We start from the raw sequence: 15,750 nt of genomic DNA on the forward strand, positions 1-15,750 counted from the left end.
CCGGCACATCTGGAAAGCACATCTGGCCCGAGAGCCCGCCGGGAGGGAGGGGGTCCCAGGCCCCTTCGCCCCGGCTCCATCCCTCCCTCAAGGTGCGGGCCGCTGGGGCCTGGCTAGGGGGATCTCGGCCGGCCGGAAGTGCGGGGGGGCCCGCTGGGGTGACTCACGCGGGGGCAGGAATGCTGCGGTCAGAACGGGACCGGGCTCCAGACCCCTCCCGCCCGCGGGCTCCTTTACGGGCGGCGGGCCGCGCGGGCTCTAGCGCCGTGACCCTGGCGGGGGCCCCCACGTTCCAGGTGCCTGGAGGGCACCCAGGCTTCCCGCAGCCCCCTCCCCACCTCCCCGGGCAACCCGCCCGGGGCCGTCCTGTCCCTCGGTTGGGCCCGCGGGGGCTGCGGGCACCTGACCTTGGCTGGGAACCGCGGCCCGGGCAGCGGAGCCCTGGAGCTCCCCTGCCCACCCCCTTCCGGCCTCGCCGCCTTTGCCTGCGTCCACTCCCTCTGCCGCCTGAGAAAAGGAAACTTTGTGTCTTCGGGTAGCTGCTGATGGTGGTGGGAACAAGCGCAGCGCAGAGCGAAGGCGGGAGCCGCCGAGAGGCCAACAGACACTCACACGCAAACACAGATGGATACAGACCTGCAGCACACACAGATTTAAGACTTGGTCCTCCTTACATCCTGTCACCCAGACGCTGTGTGTGTGCGTGTGTGTGTGTGAATCTGTGGGCATTGTATAGCTCTGTGTGTTGTGCGTCTCTGTGTGTGTCTGCGTCTCTTGTGTTTGCCTGTGTACTTGTATGTGCCTTTGTGAGTGTGAATTTGGACTTTCTATAGCTCTGCGTGTTGTGTCTTCAGTGTTTGTGTGTCTGTCTCTTGTGTTTGCCTGTGTACTTGTATGTGCCTTTGTGTGTGTGCGTATGTGTGTATGTGTGTCTGCCTGTGCTCCCACCACCACCACACTGGGGAAGGGAAGGCAATCCCGCTTTCAGACACTCAGAAACAGCTACTCAAGACTCCTCCACGAACTCACCCATGGATTTACACATGCTCACATTGCTACGCACACACCCTGAAATGCTCATAAGTACACAAATGTATCCACACCAATCCAGCCACTCATTCAACAAACATTTATGGAGCACCTACTGTGTACCAGGCCATATTGGGCCCCGGGGAGGGGGACGGGGTGGGAATACAGCAGGGCTGAAACCCCTGACCCTCCGGGTCAACACTCAGCGAACAGGAGACACAGGACCATGTGAAGGATACTGTCATGAGGAGAGCCACAGAGAGAAAGTAAAGCAGGGAGGAGGCTGGCTGTGGAGGTCAAAGTCACTCAGTCGTGTCTGACTCTTTGCGACCCCATGGACTATACAGTCCATGGGATTTCCCAGGCCAGAATATTGGAATGAGTAGCCTTTTCCTTCTCCAGGGGATCTTCCCAACCCAGGGATCGAATCCAGGTCTCCGCATAGCAGGCAGGTTACATACCAGCTGAGCCACCAGGGAATGTCAATTTTTGACAAGGTGCTTGGGGAGGGACAGAGTGGCTGGAAAGTGAGGTCTGAGTAAGAAGTGTGAAGGAGGGTGGATGTCTGTGGGAATGCTTTTCTAAGCAGAGGGAATGGAAGTACAAAGTTCCCGAGGTGGAAATATGCTTGGTACCTTCTAGAAACACCAGGAGGCCAGTGGGGCTAGAGCAACTGAGTTTGGGGGAGAGAGGTTGGTCACAACCGAGCTTGTGAATGAACAAACACGCCTATGTTTACACAACCCCATGAAGGCCTGCTTCTTAGGTGTGTGTCTAATAGGTGTGTACGCCTCTACGGGTGTCTTGTGGCTCAGTGTGATTGTGTCTGTGCTTGTGTGTATATGTCTGTGTGTTTGCCTGTGTCTAGGTATGAGTATGTGTGTTTCTGTATGTAAGTGTGTATGTTTGTGTGTATAACTGTATGTTGGGTCGTATGTTTGTGGTGTCTGTGTGTGAGTGTGTGTCTGTGTGTGTGTATGTGTACATGTGTCTGTCTTGGTGGGGGTTAGGTCTGTGTCGGGGTGGTGTTAGCTGGCCTGTCTTTGGGGGTGGAGGTCTGCATTCCCCATACATCACCTCTCTTTTTGACACTCCCTTCAAGCAGGCACCACTGGGGGCTGGACTGATCCTGGGGATGGAGTGTGGTGGGGCAAGCTCAGCCGGGCCCCAACCCCCTCCTTCCCCTCTCTGACCGGGCCCCCCTCACATGACTCCCCAGGCCTGAACAAGACTGCTTCTTTCTCCTGTGAAGCCCACAACGCCAAGGGGATCACCACATCCCGCACAGCCACCATCACAGGTGACAGGAGAGGGAGCTGGGGAGCTGGGTGTTAGAGGGTATGGGCTTGGGGTCAGAGGTCAGAGCTGGGGTAGAGGGCCGGGCAAGGAGCTTCGGGCACAGGACCAGTCCCTCCCCTCATCTGTCCACAGTGCTCCCCCAGCGGCCCCACGACCTCCACTTGGTTTCCACCCAGCCAACAGAACTGGAGGTGGCTTGGACCCCAGGCCTGAGCGGCATCTACCCCCTCACCCACTGCATTCTGCAGGTAGGTGAGACCGCAGCCTTTCCTTGCCTCCATCTCAGCCCTCCTTCCACCCAGAGCCACAAGCCCTCATCCTGTCCCTGGGATACCAGCCTTTCCCAGCCATTCATTTGAGAGGCAGTAGAACCTTGGGATAAGCCAGATGTCCTGGGTTTAAATCCTAGCTCCAACAAGCTGCTGGCTGCATGAGTTTGGGTGGGTGACTCAACGTCCCTGGGTCTCAGTTCTCTCATCTGTAAAATGGGCATAACGGTAGTCCCAACCTGGTAGACTGGCTGTAGGAATTCAGTGAGTGACTGCATTTAACAAACTTAAAATAGTATCTGGAACTTGGAAAGCATGCAATAAACTATTGGCTGCTTTTGGAAATTCCCTAGCCATCCAGTGGTTAGGACTCCATGCTTTTGCTGCCGGGGGCATGGGTTCAATCCCTGGTTGGGGAACTAAGATCCTGCAAGTACAGCAGCATGGCAAAATACAAACAAACAAAAAGCTATTGGCCGTTTTCATTTTCTAAGTGTTGGTGAAATTGATTCTAGCCAGAATAGAAACCCTGAAACAGCAGGGACCAGGGCCATCTTTCACCACTGGGTGCTCACAGCCCTTGGGCTTCTCCCATCCCATCCCTGACCACTCTGGCTTGTCACTGTCTGGGGGTGAGTCTATCTCTCCACTGGACTGTGAGCTCTGGGAGGGGCAGGGCTGAGCTGGCTCAACCACCACTGCATCCCCATTATTTATTTCTTTATGTTTAAAAATTATTACTATTTTTATTTTTTGGCTGCCACGCAGCATGTGGGAGCTTAGTTCCCTGACCTGAGATGGAAACTTAGTTCCCCTTCCTGCAGTGGAAGCGTGGAGTCTTAACCAGTGGACCACCAGGGAAATCTCTGGGTTCCCATTACTGCCCAGTGCAGGGCCAGACACTGAGTAGGAAACGTTTACTGGAAGAATACCTGATAATTGAGGTGAGCTGGACCCAGCCTTCGGCACTGAAGTTGCTCCTGCTCTAGAATAAGAAAACAAACCAACACACATCTCCAAATACGAGATCTGGTTCTGGCCTGAAGTTGTCTGAGATTTGAGAGTTTAAGTGAGGATGAGACAATGCCCATGATGGGAAATCACAATATTGAATAGTGACCAGCTTTTTTTTTTTTTTTTTTCAGTCATGCCACATGGCTTTTGGGATCTCAGTTCCCTGACCAGGGACTGAACCTGGGCCACGGCAATGAAAGCCCAGCATCCTAACTATTAGGCCACCAGGAAACTCCCAATGACCAATTTTTATTGCATGTCCACTATGTGCTTAGGTTTCCCTGGTGGCTCAGTGGTGAAGAATCGGCCTGCCAACACAGGAGACACAGGTTCGATCCCTGGGCCAGGAAGATCCCCTGGAGAAGGAAATGGCAACCCACTCTGGTATTCTTGCCTGGGAAATCCCATGGAAAGAGGAGCCTGGTGGGCTACAGTCCAGGGGGTCACAAAGAATCAGACGCAACTAAAGAACAAAAACAATAACACAGCCACTATGTGCTGGGCCTTGTGTTGCAGCTTAACACATACTTGTTTGAGTGTTTTGTAGAGTCGAGTCTATGGATACACTCATTTTCCAGATGAAGAAACTAAGGCTCAGGGACTTCCTTGGTGGTCCAGTGGTTAAGACTCGCTCTTCCACCACATGGGGGATGGATTTGATCCCTGGTCAGGGAACTAAGATCCCGCATGCCATATGGTGCGGCCAAAAAATTCAAAAAGAAACTAAGTTTCAGAGTTGTTAAGCAACTTGCCCAGGACAAAGCCAGGAAGTGGCAGAGGTGGGATCCAAACCCTTGTCTTGTCAAACCCAAAGGGCACTTCTGAAAGGCCATTTAGAGCCAGTGCTTGATTAAACAGGAGCTACCTTTCTTATAAGACCCTGGCCCTGGGGACAACCTCACGTTCACTTGATATTTTAACCCCAGAAAGTAAAGATTGTTCATCTTCCCATTTTCAAGATAAGAAATTGAGACCCAGAGAGGGGAAGTGACCTGCCTCCCCAGTGGCTAAAAAGGCTAAAACTGTTTCAATCCCAGAAGCTGGGCTGATTTGGGAAGACCTCAAATGCCAGGTCAGACGCCAGCTGTACCCCCAACCCACATCCATCCAGTGTCCCCCAAGAAAAGCAGAAGTGTGCCCTCTTCCCTCTCCAGGTCTCACTTCCTGCTGTGCATGAGCTCAGGGTTCAAGTTGGAGGGTCACAGCCGTGCGAGGGAAAAGAGAAGTGGGGGTGGGCAAGGGGAGGCTGACAGTCTGCGCCCATGTCCCCTTTGTCCCGGCCGAGGTTCCCCTTCTGGACAGTCAGTGTGGGTCAGAGAGCAGGCAAGGAGACCACCTCCCCCACTCCTGCTATCTCCTCCCCAGGCCTTGCTGTGGTTTCCCCACTCAGGGACTGTATGACCTTGGGCAAGCTGCTGGATCTCTCTGGGCCTCTGTTTCCGCATCTGTAAAATGGGAATAAAAAAAGGAATTGACCCCCATGGGTGCTCATTCCGGACTAACGTGCTTAGCAGGGTGTTTGGGACAAAGCTGACCCTCAAAATAAGTTAGCTGTTGACAGGATAGGCAAGCCAGTTCATGGGCATTATATCAGTAAACTTCTCACCTTGACAGGTAGAGACTCTCGGAGGCCCATTTTCCAGAGACAGGAACTGAGACCCAGGGAGGTAAAAACACTCACTCTAAATCACATAGCAGGGACTTCCCTGGTGGTTCAGTGGTTAAGACTTTACACTTCCACTGCAGGGGGCAAGGGTTTGATCCCTAGTCGGGGAACTAAGATCCCGTAAGCCACCACATGGCATGGCCAAAAAAAAAAAAAAAAATCAGACAGCAAATAATATCCAAGCGAAGATTTGGACCCGATGGAGTCTGGTTGTGAGCAGTAACTCTTTCCCAGCACAGTGTGTATCGTGGTTATATTGCCTGGGTGCTCCCCAGGGTGAAGGTAGCACCCCTGAGCTGCGTGGCTGTGGATTGTGGGGGTGTGATGAGTTTGTGGTTCTGTGGGGAAGGGCTGTACGGACGTCCTCCCCAGCTGTGGTCCCTCCCATCCTGATCTTGCCAGTCCTGGGGACCAAGTGGGTGGAGAAGCCTTTGCCGCTCTGCAGGATATGCTGGGTTTGACACTGGTGGCCAGACAATCTCTCACACACAAAATAACAATGACAAACACTCAATCTGCACAGACACTCTTTTTTTGTTTCTTTTTGCTTTTTAAATATTTATTTATTTTTGGCTGTACTGGGTCCTTGTTGCTGTGCACAGGCTTACTCGGGGGCTGCACTCAAGTTGCAGTGTGCGGGCTTCTCGTCGTGGTGGCTTCTCTTGCTGTGGAGCATGCGCTCTAGGGCACGGGGTTTCAGTGGTCACCACTTGGGGGCTGCACAGTGCCGGCGCAATAGTTGTGACGCACGTCCCCATGGCATGTGGGATATTCCCAGACCCAAGATCGAATCCATGTCCCCTTCATCACAAGGTGGATTCTTAACCACTGGACCACCAGAGAAGCCCTGCACAGACACTTTGCTACATGCTTACAGGGTATCACTTCAGTTAATCCTGTGAAGAAGGGAAACACTGTTGTTATCCCATTTTTCAGATGAAGAAACTGAGGCACAGGACTAGGGAGTAGGAGAGGCTGGATTTGAATCCCAGATCCAGTATCTGTGCTCTTCAGCATTAAGATGCATTACATCTCTGGACAGAAGAGTATTATTACCATTACTGATGTTCTTAAAAGGATATTCTTATTGTCAGTAGGGCAAAGGTTTTGAAGATAGGATGGGTTCAGGTCCCAGCTTCATCAATGACAAGCTAGTGTCCTCGGATCAGTGATTCCATCTCTCCAAGCCTCAGTGCCTTCATCTGTATAATGGGCATAAAGACAGCACATACTTACAATGCACAGCTAAAGTGAGGGTCAAATGAGTTTAGGTTTGTAGAAGACTTTGCTTAAAAAAAAAAAAATTTATTTCTCTGGCTGCATCGGGTCTTAGTTGTAGCATGTGGGATCTAGTTCCCTGACCAGGGATCGAACCTGGGCCCCCTGCATTGGGAGCACAGAGTCTTAGCCACTGGAGCACCTTGGAAGTCCTTTTCTATTTTTTTAAATTAAAATATATAATGTTCATAATCTTTGGTGTACACCTAGATTGTTTAACCAATGTGACCACTCTCTGAATCAATATAGACACTTCCCAGCTGTTGAAGGTTCCCTCACTCCCCAGAGATGCCCACTCTTCTGATTTATTTTTTAGCTATGGGAGGCTTGCGGGATCCTAGTTCCCCAACCAGGGATGGAACCTGGGCCCTTGGCAGTGAAAGCACAGAGTCCTAACCACTGGACCACCAGGGAATTCCTTCCTCTGACTTCTACTGTGGGACACTGCTTTTGCCCGTGGTTGAATGTCATTATTATTGATGCTGACCACCTGCCATGCACTGTCCAGCTGTCCTACACTTAATTTTTTTGTATGGCCATGCCACATGGCATTCGGGATCTTAGCTCCCTGACCAGGGATCGAACCTGTGCCTGCAGTGGAAGCATAAAGTCCTAACCACCAGACTGCCAGGAAGTCCCTTACATTGAACCTTTAAGCATCCCTGGAAGGCATTTGCTCCTCTAAGCCCCCATTTTCCAGATGAGGAAACTGAGGCTCAGAGAGATAAAGTCTTGTTAGAAGTGGCTTTTGCAACTGATGGCAGAGCCACGTTGTGGAGCTGGGTGGCTTCGCTTTGCAAACCCAGGTGCCCATGTTGCATGAACATGGAATCGTCACACACACACACATCCTTGCAAAATTGTGTCATCACACCAGGATCACTACCATTGAGAGTTGTGTGACCACCTTGAGTGTGGCCACCCTGTCCTCAACACCCCCTCCCTCTTCAACAGGCTGTGCTGTCAGACGACAGGGTGGGCACCTGGCTGGGAGAGCCGGACCCCCCAGAGGAGCCCCTCACCTTACAAGCGTCCGTTCCCCCTCATCGACTACGGCTGGGCAGCCTCCATCCTCACACCCCTTACCACCTCCGGGTGGCCTGTGTCAGTAGCCAGGGCCCCTCACCCTGGACCCACTGGCTTCCTGTGGAGACACCGGAAGGAGGTAAGAAGGGGCTGGTGGCGGGGAGACATCGTTCACTGCCCCACTGACCCTTGCATACATCAGCATGACCCCCAGCATCTCCTCTCACCTGTATACCCCACGTGGCTTCAATCTCCCTCCTGTCCCATCACCAATTGGCATCTCTCCCGGACCTCATCTCTGTGCTCCTGCTCATGGGAGACCTGCGCCACTTGCCCGCATGCTTGTCCTTTGCACCCTGCCCCTACTCCTTGGGAAGAGGGAAGGGGGTCAGGAAGAGGTGGGGATGCCAGCTTCCCCTTTTCCCTGTCCTCCAGTGCCCCTGGGCCCTCCTGAGAATGTTAGCGCCATGCGGAATGGGAGTCAAGCCCTTGTGCGTTGGCAGGAGCCAAGGGCACCGCTGCAGGGCACCCTGTTAGGGTACCGACTGGCCTATCGAGGTCAGGATACACCTGAGGTGGGTGCTGCTGGCTGAGCTGGGGCGGAGTGGCTGTAGAGGAGGGGACTGGGGAGGAAAAGATGACAAGGCAGACAAGGACAGTTGAGCAGGTTGCATAGAATGCGATCACCCGTGCTAGCAGAGCACGTTCTGGGCGGTTAAAGGGGACCACGAGAGGGCTGCATGTGTGCATGCTCAGTCGCTCAGTCATGTCTGACTCTTTGCGACCCCTGGACGGTAGCCAAGGACCTGCCAGGCGCCCTGTCCATGGGATTCTCCAGACAAGAATACTGGAGTGGGTTGTCATTTCCTTCTCCAGGGGATCTTCCCAACCCAGGGATCAAACCTGCGTCTCCTGCATTGGCAGGTGATTCTTTACCATTCATTGAGTTACCTGAGAAGCCCCCAGGAGAGAGTTAGGAGATGGCTATTTATGAATCTGTGAACTGTGGTGTTGGAGAAGACTCTTGAGAGTTCTTTGGACTGCAAGGAGATCAAACCAGTCAATCCTAAAGGAAATCAACCCTGAATATTCACTGGAAGGACTGATGCTGAAGCTGAAGTTCCAATACTTTGGGCACCTGATGCAAAGAGCCGACTCATTAGAAAAGACCCTGATGCTGGGAAAGATGAAAGGGAGGAGGAGAAGGGGACGACAGAGGATGAGATGGTTGGACGGCATCACCGACTCAATGGACATGAGTTTGAGCAAGCTACAGGAGATAGTGAAGGATATGGAAGCCTGGCGTGCCGCAGTCCATGGGATCGCAAAGAGTTGGGCACAACTGAGCAACTGAACAACAACAATTTATGAATCATGTACAAAACATTTCAGTAGACATATTTACTAGGGCAGTTTTACAGCAGATAGTTGCATAGCACGTTGAGGAAGGGGTGTCTCTTTCTAATTAATATGAAGGTACTATCTGAGCAAGCAGCACCCTGGGATGGAGAGATAGATGGGAGAAAGAGTGAGGAATTAGAAGGGGATGGAGGGATGAGGGGGCAAAGATGAGAATTCGGTCCTTTCAACAACAGTACTGTGTTCCACGCCTCCTTGTGCTAGGACCTGAGAATGTATATGGCAGTGAAGAAGACAAAGTCCTGGACCCCGTGAAGCTGATATTTTAATGAGTGTAGGGATAGAGAACGGAAAGGAGAGGACAGGATGGGGGATGAGAGACGAAGGATAGAAAGAGGTAGGGGATGAGGGGCTGGAGATGAGGAGTGGGCTTTGAGAAAGATGGGGAGTTGAGAGGCTGAGGCTGAGGGCTTAAGCGCTGAGGCTGGAGCTCTACTCTGATGCCTTATTTGCACGTCCTAGGTGCTGATGGACGTAGGGCTAAAGCGAGAGGTGACCCTGGAGCTGCGAGGGGAGGGGTCTGTGCCCAACCTGACGGTGTACGTGGCAGCCTACACCGCCGCTGGGGATGGACCCTGGAGCCTCCCTGTGCCCCTGGAGCCCTGGCGCCCAGGTAGCTGCAAAGCTGTGTTCAGCCTCCCTCAGCCTACCCACAGGGACCACGTCTATCCCAGATGCCTGTGACTTGCTCCTTGTACCTTTTGGCGTTACCCCAGTCTAGGCTCCATTCCTACCTGGAAGCCTCCTGAGAGCCCCACTTCCTCTCTCCCGTGTCTTACCAGTCTCTCTAAGCATGTCCTCCCTCCGTCCTTTCTCCTCGCAGGACAAGGACAGCCAATTCACCAGCTGGGTAAGGGCTTCCACGCCCCCTCTCCTGCTCTCCCTTCCCCCAAGCCCCACCGAGGGCCCCATCACTGCACATTCTCTTTGCACATCCCTTTCGTGTTCCTCAAACTCATCACTCTAACCCTCTGCTTCTTGGTTTTGTGTGGTCCTTGATGGAAGTGCCTGGAGTGGCCCAGAGCATTGTGGGTACTTGATGAATGGTGGATGAATAGGTGGATGGATGGACTGACGAATGAATGGATGTGTAGATGGACCAATGAATGAATGCATGGCTGAGTGGTGGACAGATGAATGAATGGGTGGGTGATAGACAGATTAATGAATGGGTGGATGGTGGATGGATGAATGAATGGGTGGGTAATGGATGAATGGATAAATAGGTGGGTGAGTAGATGAACAGACAGGTAGAGGGACAGAGAGATGAGTTACCCCCTCATATTCATCTTCCTCAAATATTTCTCCAAATATTCCTCCTACACCCATTGTACCCTCCTGGCACTATTACACCCCACCTCTTGTAACTCAACCCACTGTCCTTAAATATTCCTTACGCGTTTTCTTGCATTTCTTTGCATACTCTTTCCACACTAACCCCACCCTCCTTTCACATTCATCCTATTATAACCCCTCATTCTTCTCATGGGCTTCCCAAACCCAATGCACACTCACACTTCTCATTCACAAACTGATACTTTTTGCACACTCACCATGCATCCCACATTGCAGGCACTGAAAGACTTTCAATACACATGATCTCACATTCGGCAACTCTCCTTGCACACTCACTAGACACTCCTTACACAGTATCCCTCACCTCGAGCTAATCCTAACCCATGCCCACTTTCTGCACATACCACACCAGACTCTTGGTACACTCACACACTCATCCTCCACTGCTTACACATTCACTCCCACCTTTTTGCATATCCTTTTCACTTATCTCATGTTCATCTTCCCCTCCCACGTCCTTTGCACACTCATTGCACACTCCTCTCACACCAAAGTTACATCCTTACAAATCACTGCCCCTACCCTGTATCTAAAACTTCTTGAATACTCCTTGAATCCTCACATACTCCCAATTCCTCAAATACTCATCTGGCACTGTTTACACACTCCTTTGCACACCATGCCCCTATGCACATTTATTTCACTCTCATCCCTTGCTTTATGAAAGCCCTTCCAGGGAATTCCCTGGCAGTCCAGTGGTGAGGCGTCAGTGCTTTCACTGCTGAGGGCGTAGGTTCGACCCCTAAACTAAAATTCCACAAGCTGCAAGGCGTGGCAAAAAACAAACAAACAAACAAACCACGCTTTCACAGTCATCATACACTCCTCAAAAATGTCCCTTGGCCATTGGTCCCTGGAGCCTCCAACTCCTTGCATATCCATTGTACATGCTTTGTACACAGTACACACATTCTATCCCTGCTCAACTGTTTTCCACACCCAAGTGCCCCCTCCTTGCATAATCATCACACATATCACACGCAGGTACCCCACTTGAGATTTACCTACAGCCCTCCCATGCTCCTCCAGCCGTCCTTCCATTCTCACAGCCCATCCCGCACATTCTCTCACTCCCATCCCACACTCCTCCACACTCATTGCACACTCCCCAAGTATCCATCCCACTTTGCACTCACCACACTCATCCTAGGAGTTTCACACTCCTCCTTTAAAAAAAAAAATTATTTATTTGGCTGCGTCAGGTCTTAGTTGCATCATGCAGGATCTTTCCTTGTGGCTCGTGGACTCTCTAGTTACAACACATGGGCTCCAGAGCACCTAGGCTCAGTAGTTGTGGCACGCGGGCTTAGTTGCTCCTAGGCATGTGGGATCTTAGTTTCCTATGCCCGCGTGTGTGTGCTCACTTGTGTCAGTCATGTCCAACTCTTTGTGACCCTATGGACCATAGCCCACCAGACTCCTCTGTTCATGGGATTCTTCTGGCAAGAATACTGGAGTGGGTTGCCATGCCCTCCTCCAGGGAATCTTCCTGACCCCAGAGATCCAACCCACATCTCCTGTACCTCCTGCATTGCAGGCGGACTCTTTTTACCACTGAGCTACCAGAAAAGCCCCTTAGTTCCCTGATCAGGGATCAAACCCAAATCCCCTGCATTTCAAGGTGGATTCTTAACCACTGGACCACCAGGGACATCCCCTCACACTCCTCCTCCAACGTCCACTCCTTTCATATCCATTGCATGCCCTGTCCAGCCCTGTCCATCACCCAATGAACCTACACCTGCCTCCCTTCAACACCACCCCCCTGGGGACCCAAGGAACCAAGACCTCCACCATGACCTGTCCTGCGTACCCCCTGACAGTGAGTGAACCCCCAGCCCCTGCCTTCTCGTGGCCCTGGTGGTATGTACTGCTGGGAGCAGTTGTGGCCGCCGCCTGTGTCCTCATCCTGGCCCTGTTCCTCTTCCACCGGCGGAAGAAGGAGACCCGTTATGGGTAAGTTGGGACCACGCGGGTCGGGAGGCTGACCTGGACTGGGATAGAGAGGCTGGAGGTGGGGAGACCGTGAGGAGGCTGGCACAGGAGGAGAGAGTACCAAGAATCAGAATGAGGACAAGTATCTGGGGAGTGAATGGAAGGCAGAAGGCAGCAGCCCAAGAGGCTCTCAGCAGACATTGGAGGAGAGGACTGGTAGGGGGTTGGGATGGCGCTTGCTTCCACTGCTGGTGGAAGTGGAGGGGGTTCCACGTCACTCTGCCCTGCCCTCACCTCCTCTCTGTGCCCCCCTAGAGAGGTGTTTGAACCAACCGTGGAGAGGGGTGAGCTGGTGGTCAGGTACCGTGTTCGCAAGTCCTACAGTCGGAGGACCACTGAAGCCACCTGTAAGTGAGCCCCATGCCTCCTGCCTGGGTTTGGGATAAGAAGTATCGAGTGTTGGGCCTGCTGGGCTTCTGCAGATGTGTGAACCAAAAGTTTCTGAAGGCCTTGGAATATTAGCACCACAGACCCTAAGAACAGCAGGACTGTGGGAACACACACAACTTTAGAATAATTGAATCTTAGACACAATAAATTTTAGAAAGGCCAAACTCTGAGTCATAGGCTCTTAGAACCACGTAATGATGATGATGAAGACGATAAACATGATGATGATGGCAATGAAGAAAATGCCCATGATGAGGTGCTTACAATGCTGAGGATAACAGCCAACCCTAGCACTTCCTCTGTGACCACTGCTGTTCCTTTTTAAAAATTAAGTATTTATTTATTGGCTATACTGGGTCTTCATTGCTGGTCACGGGCTTTCTCTAGTTACGGTGAGTGTGGGCCACTCTCTAGTTGTGATCTGAGGGCTTCTCGTTGCAGTGGCTTCTCTTGTTGCGGAGCACAGGCTCTAGGGAGCGCAGGCTTCAGTCGTGGCAGCGCATGGCCTTAGCTGCCCTGAGGCATGTGAGATCTTCCTGAAGCAGGGATCGAACCTGTGTCCCCTGAAGTGGAAGGTGAATTCTTAACCACTGGGCCACCAGGGAAGTCCCACAGGTGCTGTTCTAAGCTTCAACACATGTCACTTAATTTAATCCCCATGACGACCCGGTAAGGTAGGCACATTATCCTTCCCACTAGCAGTGAGGAGGCTGTGGCACAGGGTGGCTAAGTAACTTACTGGAGCCCACACAGTTTGTAAGCTGGAGAGCTGGGGTTCACACCCAGGCGGTTCCACTCTCAAGTTCATCCTCTGAACTGCCTCTTGGAAGTAGAGGATGTGTGAGAGGATACGCAACTTATAATTGGCCTAAAAAATTATAATCCAGTGCTATAGACTCTAAGGCTCCCCTCGTGGCTCAGATGGTAAAGAAGCTACCTGCAATGCAGAAGACCCGGGTTCAATCCCTGGGTCAGGAAGATCCCCTGGAGAAGGAATGGCAACCCACTCCAGTATTCTTGCCTGGAGAATCCCATGGGCAGAGGAGCCTGGAGGGTTACAGGCCATAGGCTTGCAAAGAGTCAGACATGATTGAGCAACTAACACTTGATAGACTCTTAGGATCTTAAAAATCATAGAATCTTAGCACTATAATAGACCCTGTGTTAGAGGATTATAACATTTATGGAGGGTCCCAGCTAAGAAGGGACTTCAGGAGCCACCTAGTCAAATTTCTTCTTCTCTCCAGTTGGGAAAACAGATCCAGAAAAAAAAAAAAAAAAAGAGGGGGACAGAGTTAGGCCTCCTCTAGAGTTAGCACCCAGGGAGAAGACTGCTGGGGGCCCCAGGGAGATACCCGAAGGGGCTGGGAAAGACATTTATTGCAAAGGAGAAGGAAGAGGAAGTGAGGAGGTCATAGCAATTTATGGGAATAACATGCAGCAGCAGTTCCCCAAGTGTGATCCAAGTCCCTGGGGGTCCCCAAGACCTTTGCAGGGAGTCCATGAGGTCAAAACTATTTTCAAAATAATACCAAGACGTCATTTGCCCTTTCACACCCTCCTTCTCTTGCAAGTGCTCTGCAGAGTTTTCCAAAGGCTTCCAAATATGTGATGATGTCATCCTTCTGTTGACGGATGTGCTTGTATATTCTTGTGTTTTGAAAATTTGTCTGGGGAACTTCCCTGGCGATCCAGTGGTGAAGACCCTGAGATTCCACTGCAGGGGGCTCGGGTTCAATTCCTGGTTGGGGAATCATTAATAAGATCCTTCGTGGTGCGGCCAAAAATGAAAAAAGGAAATCATATCAGTTTTCATCGTGAACACAGTAAATATTGCTGTGTAGACAACCCACGTAAAAGAAAGCTTTTTTCAATTCTCAATAATTTTAAGAATGTAAAAGGGTCCTGGGGCCAATAAGTTGGAGAACAATTGCTACACAGCAGTGAAAATGAATAAACCCAACTACACACAGCAGCTGGGCTTCCCTGGTGGCTCAGTGGTAAAGAACCCGCCCGCCAATGCAGGAGACATGAGTTCCATCCCTGGGTCAGAAAGATCCCCTGGAGGAGGAAATGGCAACCCACTCTAGTATTCTTGCTTGGGAAATCCCATGGACGGAGGAGCCTGGCAGCTGACAGTCCAGGGGTCGCAAAGAGTTGGACAGTGCTTAGCAACTAAACAACAACAACACACAACAACTGCATTACAATTATTTCAGAGATGTCGTGTTAAGTGAAAGAAGCTGGACACTAAAGAGAACATAGTATGTGATTCCATGTTTATAACATCCCCAAACAGGAAAGACTAATCTGGGGTAAGAAAAGTCAGGAAAGTGGCCACCCCCGAAAGGACAGGTCATAGTCTATTCTTGACATGGGTGTTAGACACACACTGTTGTGTTTGGTTCATGAAAATCCATTGAGCTGCTCACTTATGATTTTTGCAGGATATACTTTAATGAAAAGTTAAGAAAAATTTTGAACAACTGGTATGGCAGGGTGTTAACCAATCAAGGTGCCACTACTGCAAGATTACGTGCCAGGCTCTAACCCTTTAGTTACTGCTCTGGGGGAAGATCTGGGGGGTCTAAAGGAAAAGTGGGAGTTGGGAGTGTTCAGGGCAGTAGCTAATCCTGAATGAATGCAGAATTATTTCAGTATTTTAACAATGGGTATACAGGCATGGGGCTTCCCTGGAGGCTCATGGTAAAGGACCCGCCTGCCAATGCAGGAGATGTGGGTTGGATCCCTGGGTCGGGAAGATCCCCTGGAGAAGGAAATGACAACCCACTCCAGTATTCTTGCCTGGAGAATCCCATGGACAGAGGAGTCTGGCAGGCTACAGTCCTTGGGATTGCAAAGAGTTGGACACGACTTTAGTGACTAAACAATGATAAACAACAATACACAGGCATACCTGGGAGACACTGCACATTTGATTCCAGACCAACACAATAAAGTGCATAATGCAATAAAGTGAGTCACGTGCATCTTGGGGTTTCTCGGTGC

General features: G+C 51.3%; 1 protein-coding gene across 2 annotated transcripts in view; it reads left to right on the forward strand.

Annotated features, from left to right (window-relative positions):
- Positions 1-15,750, forward strand: part of AXL (AXL receptor tyrosine kinase) — a 35,051-nt gene that overhangs the window by 6,432 nt on the left and 12,869 nt on the right. The window contains exons 5-12 of one of the 2 annotated variants that reach the window (XM_055553852.1): positions 2,249-2,329; positions 2,461-2,576; positions 7,510-7,720; positions 8,017-8,156; positions 9,463-9,613; positions 9,824-9,850; positions 12,180-12,312; positions 12,607-12,698. In XM_055553852.1, coding sequence (XP_055409827.1) covers positions 2,249-2,329; positions 2,461-2,576; positions 7,510-7,720; positions 8,017-8,156; positions 9,463-9,613; positions 9,824-9,850; positions 12,180-12,312; positions 12,607-12,698 — 951 coding nt within the window. The remainder of the gene's footprint in view (positions 1-2,248; positions 2,330-2,460; positions 2,577-7,509; positions 7,721-8,016; positions 8,157-9,462; positions 9,614-9,823; positions 9,851-12,179; positions 12,313-12,606; positions 12,699-15,750) is intronic. The other variant, XM_055553853.1, reaches the window with a different exon arrangement.

Source organism: Bubalus kerabau, chromosome 17, assembly GCF_029407905.1.
Source record: "Bubalus kerabau isolate K-KA32 ecotype Philippines breed swamp buffalo chromosome 17, PCC_UOA_SB_1v2, whole genome shotgun sequence".
Lineage (NCBI taxonomy): Eukaryota > Metazoa > Chordata > Mammalia > Artiodactyla > Bovidae > Bubalus > Bubalus kerabau.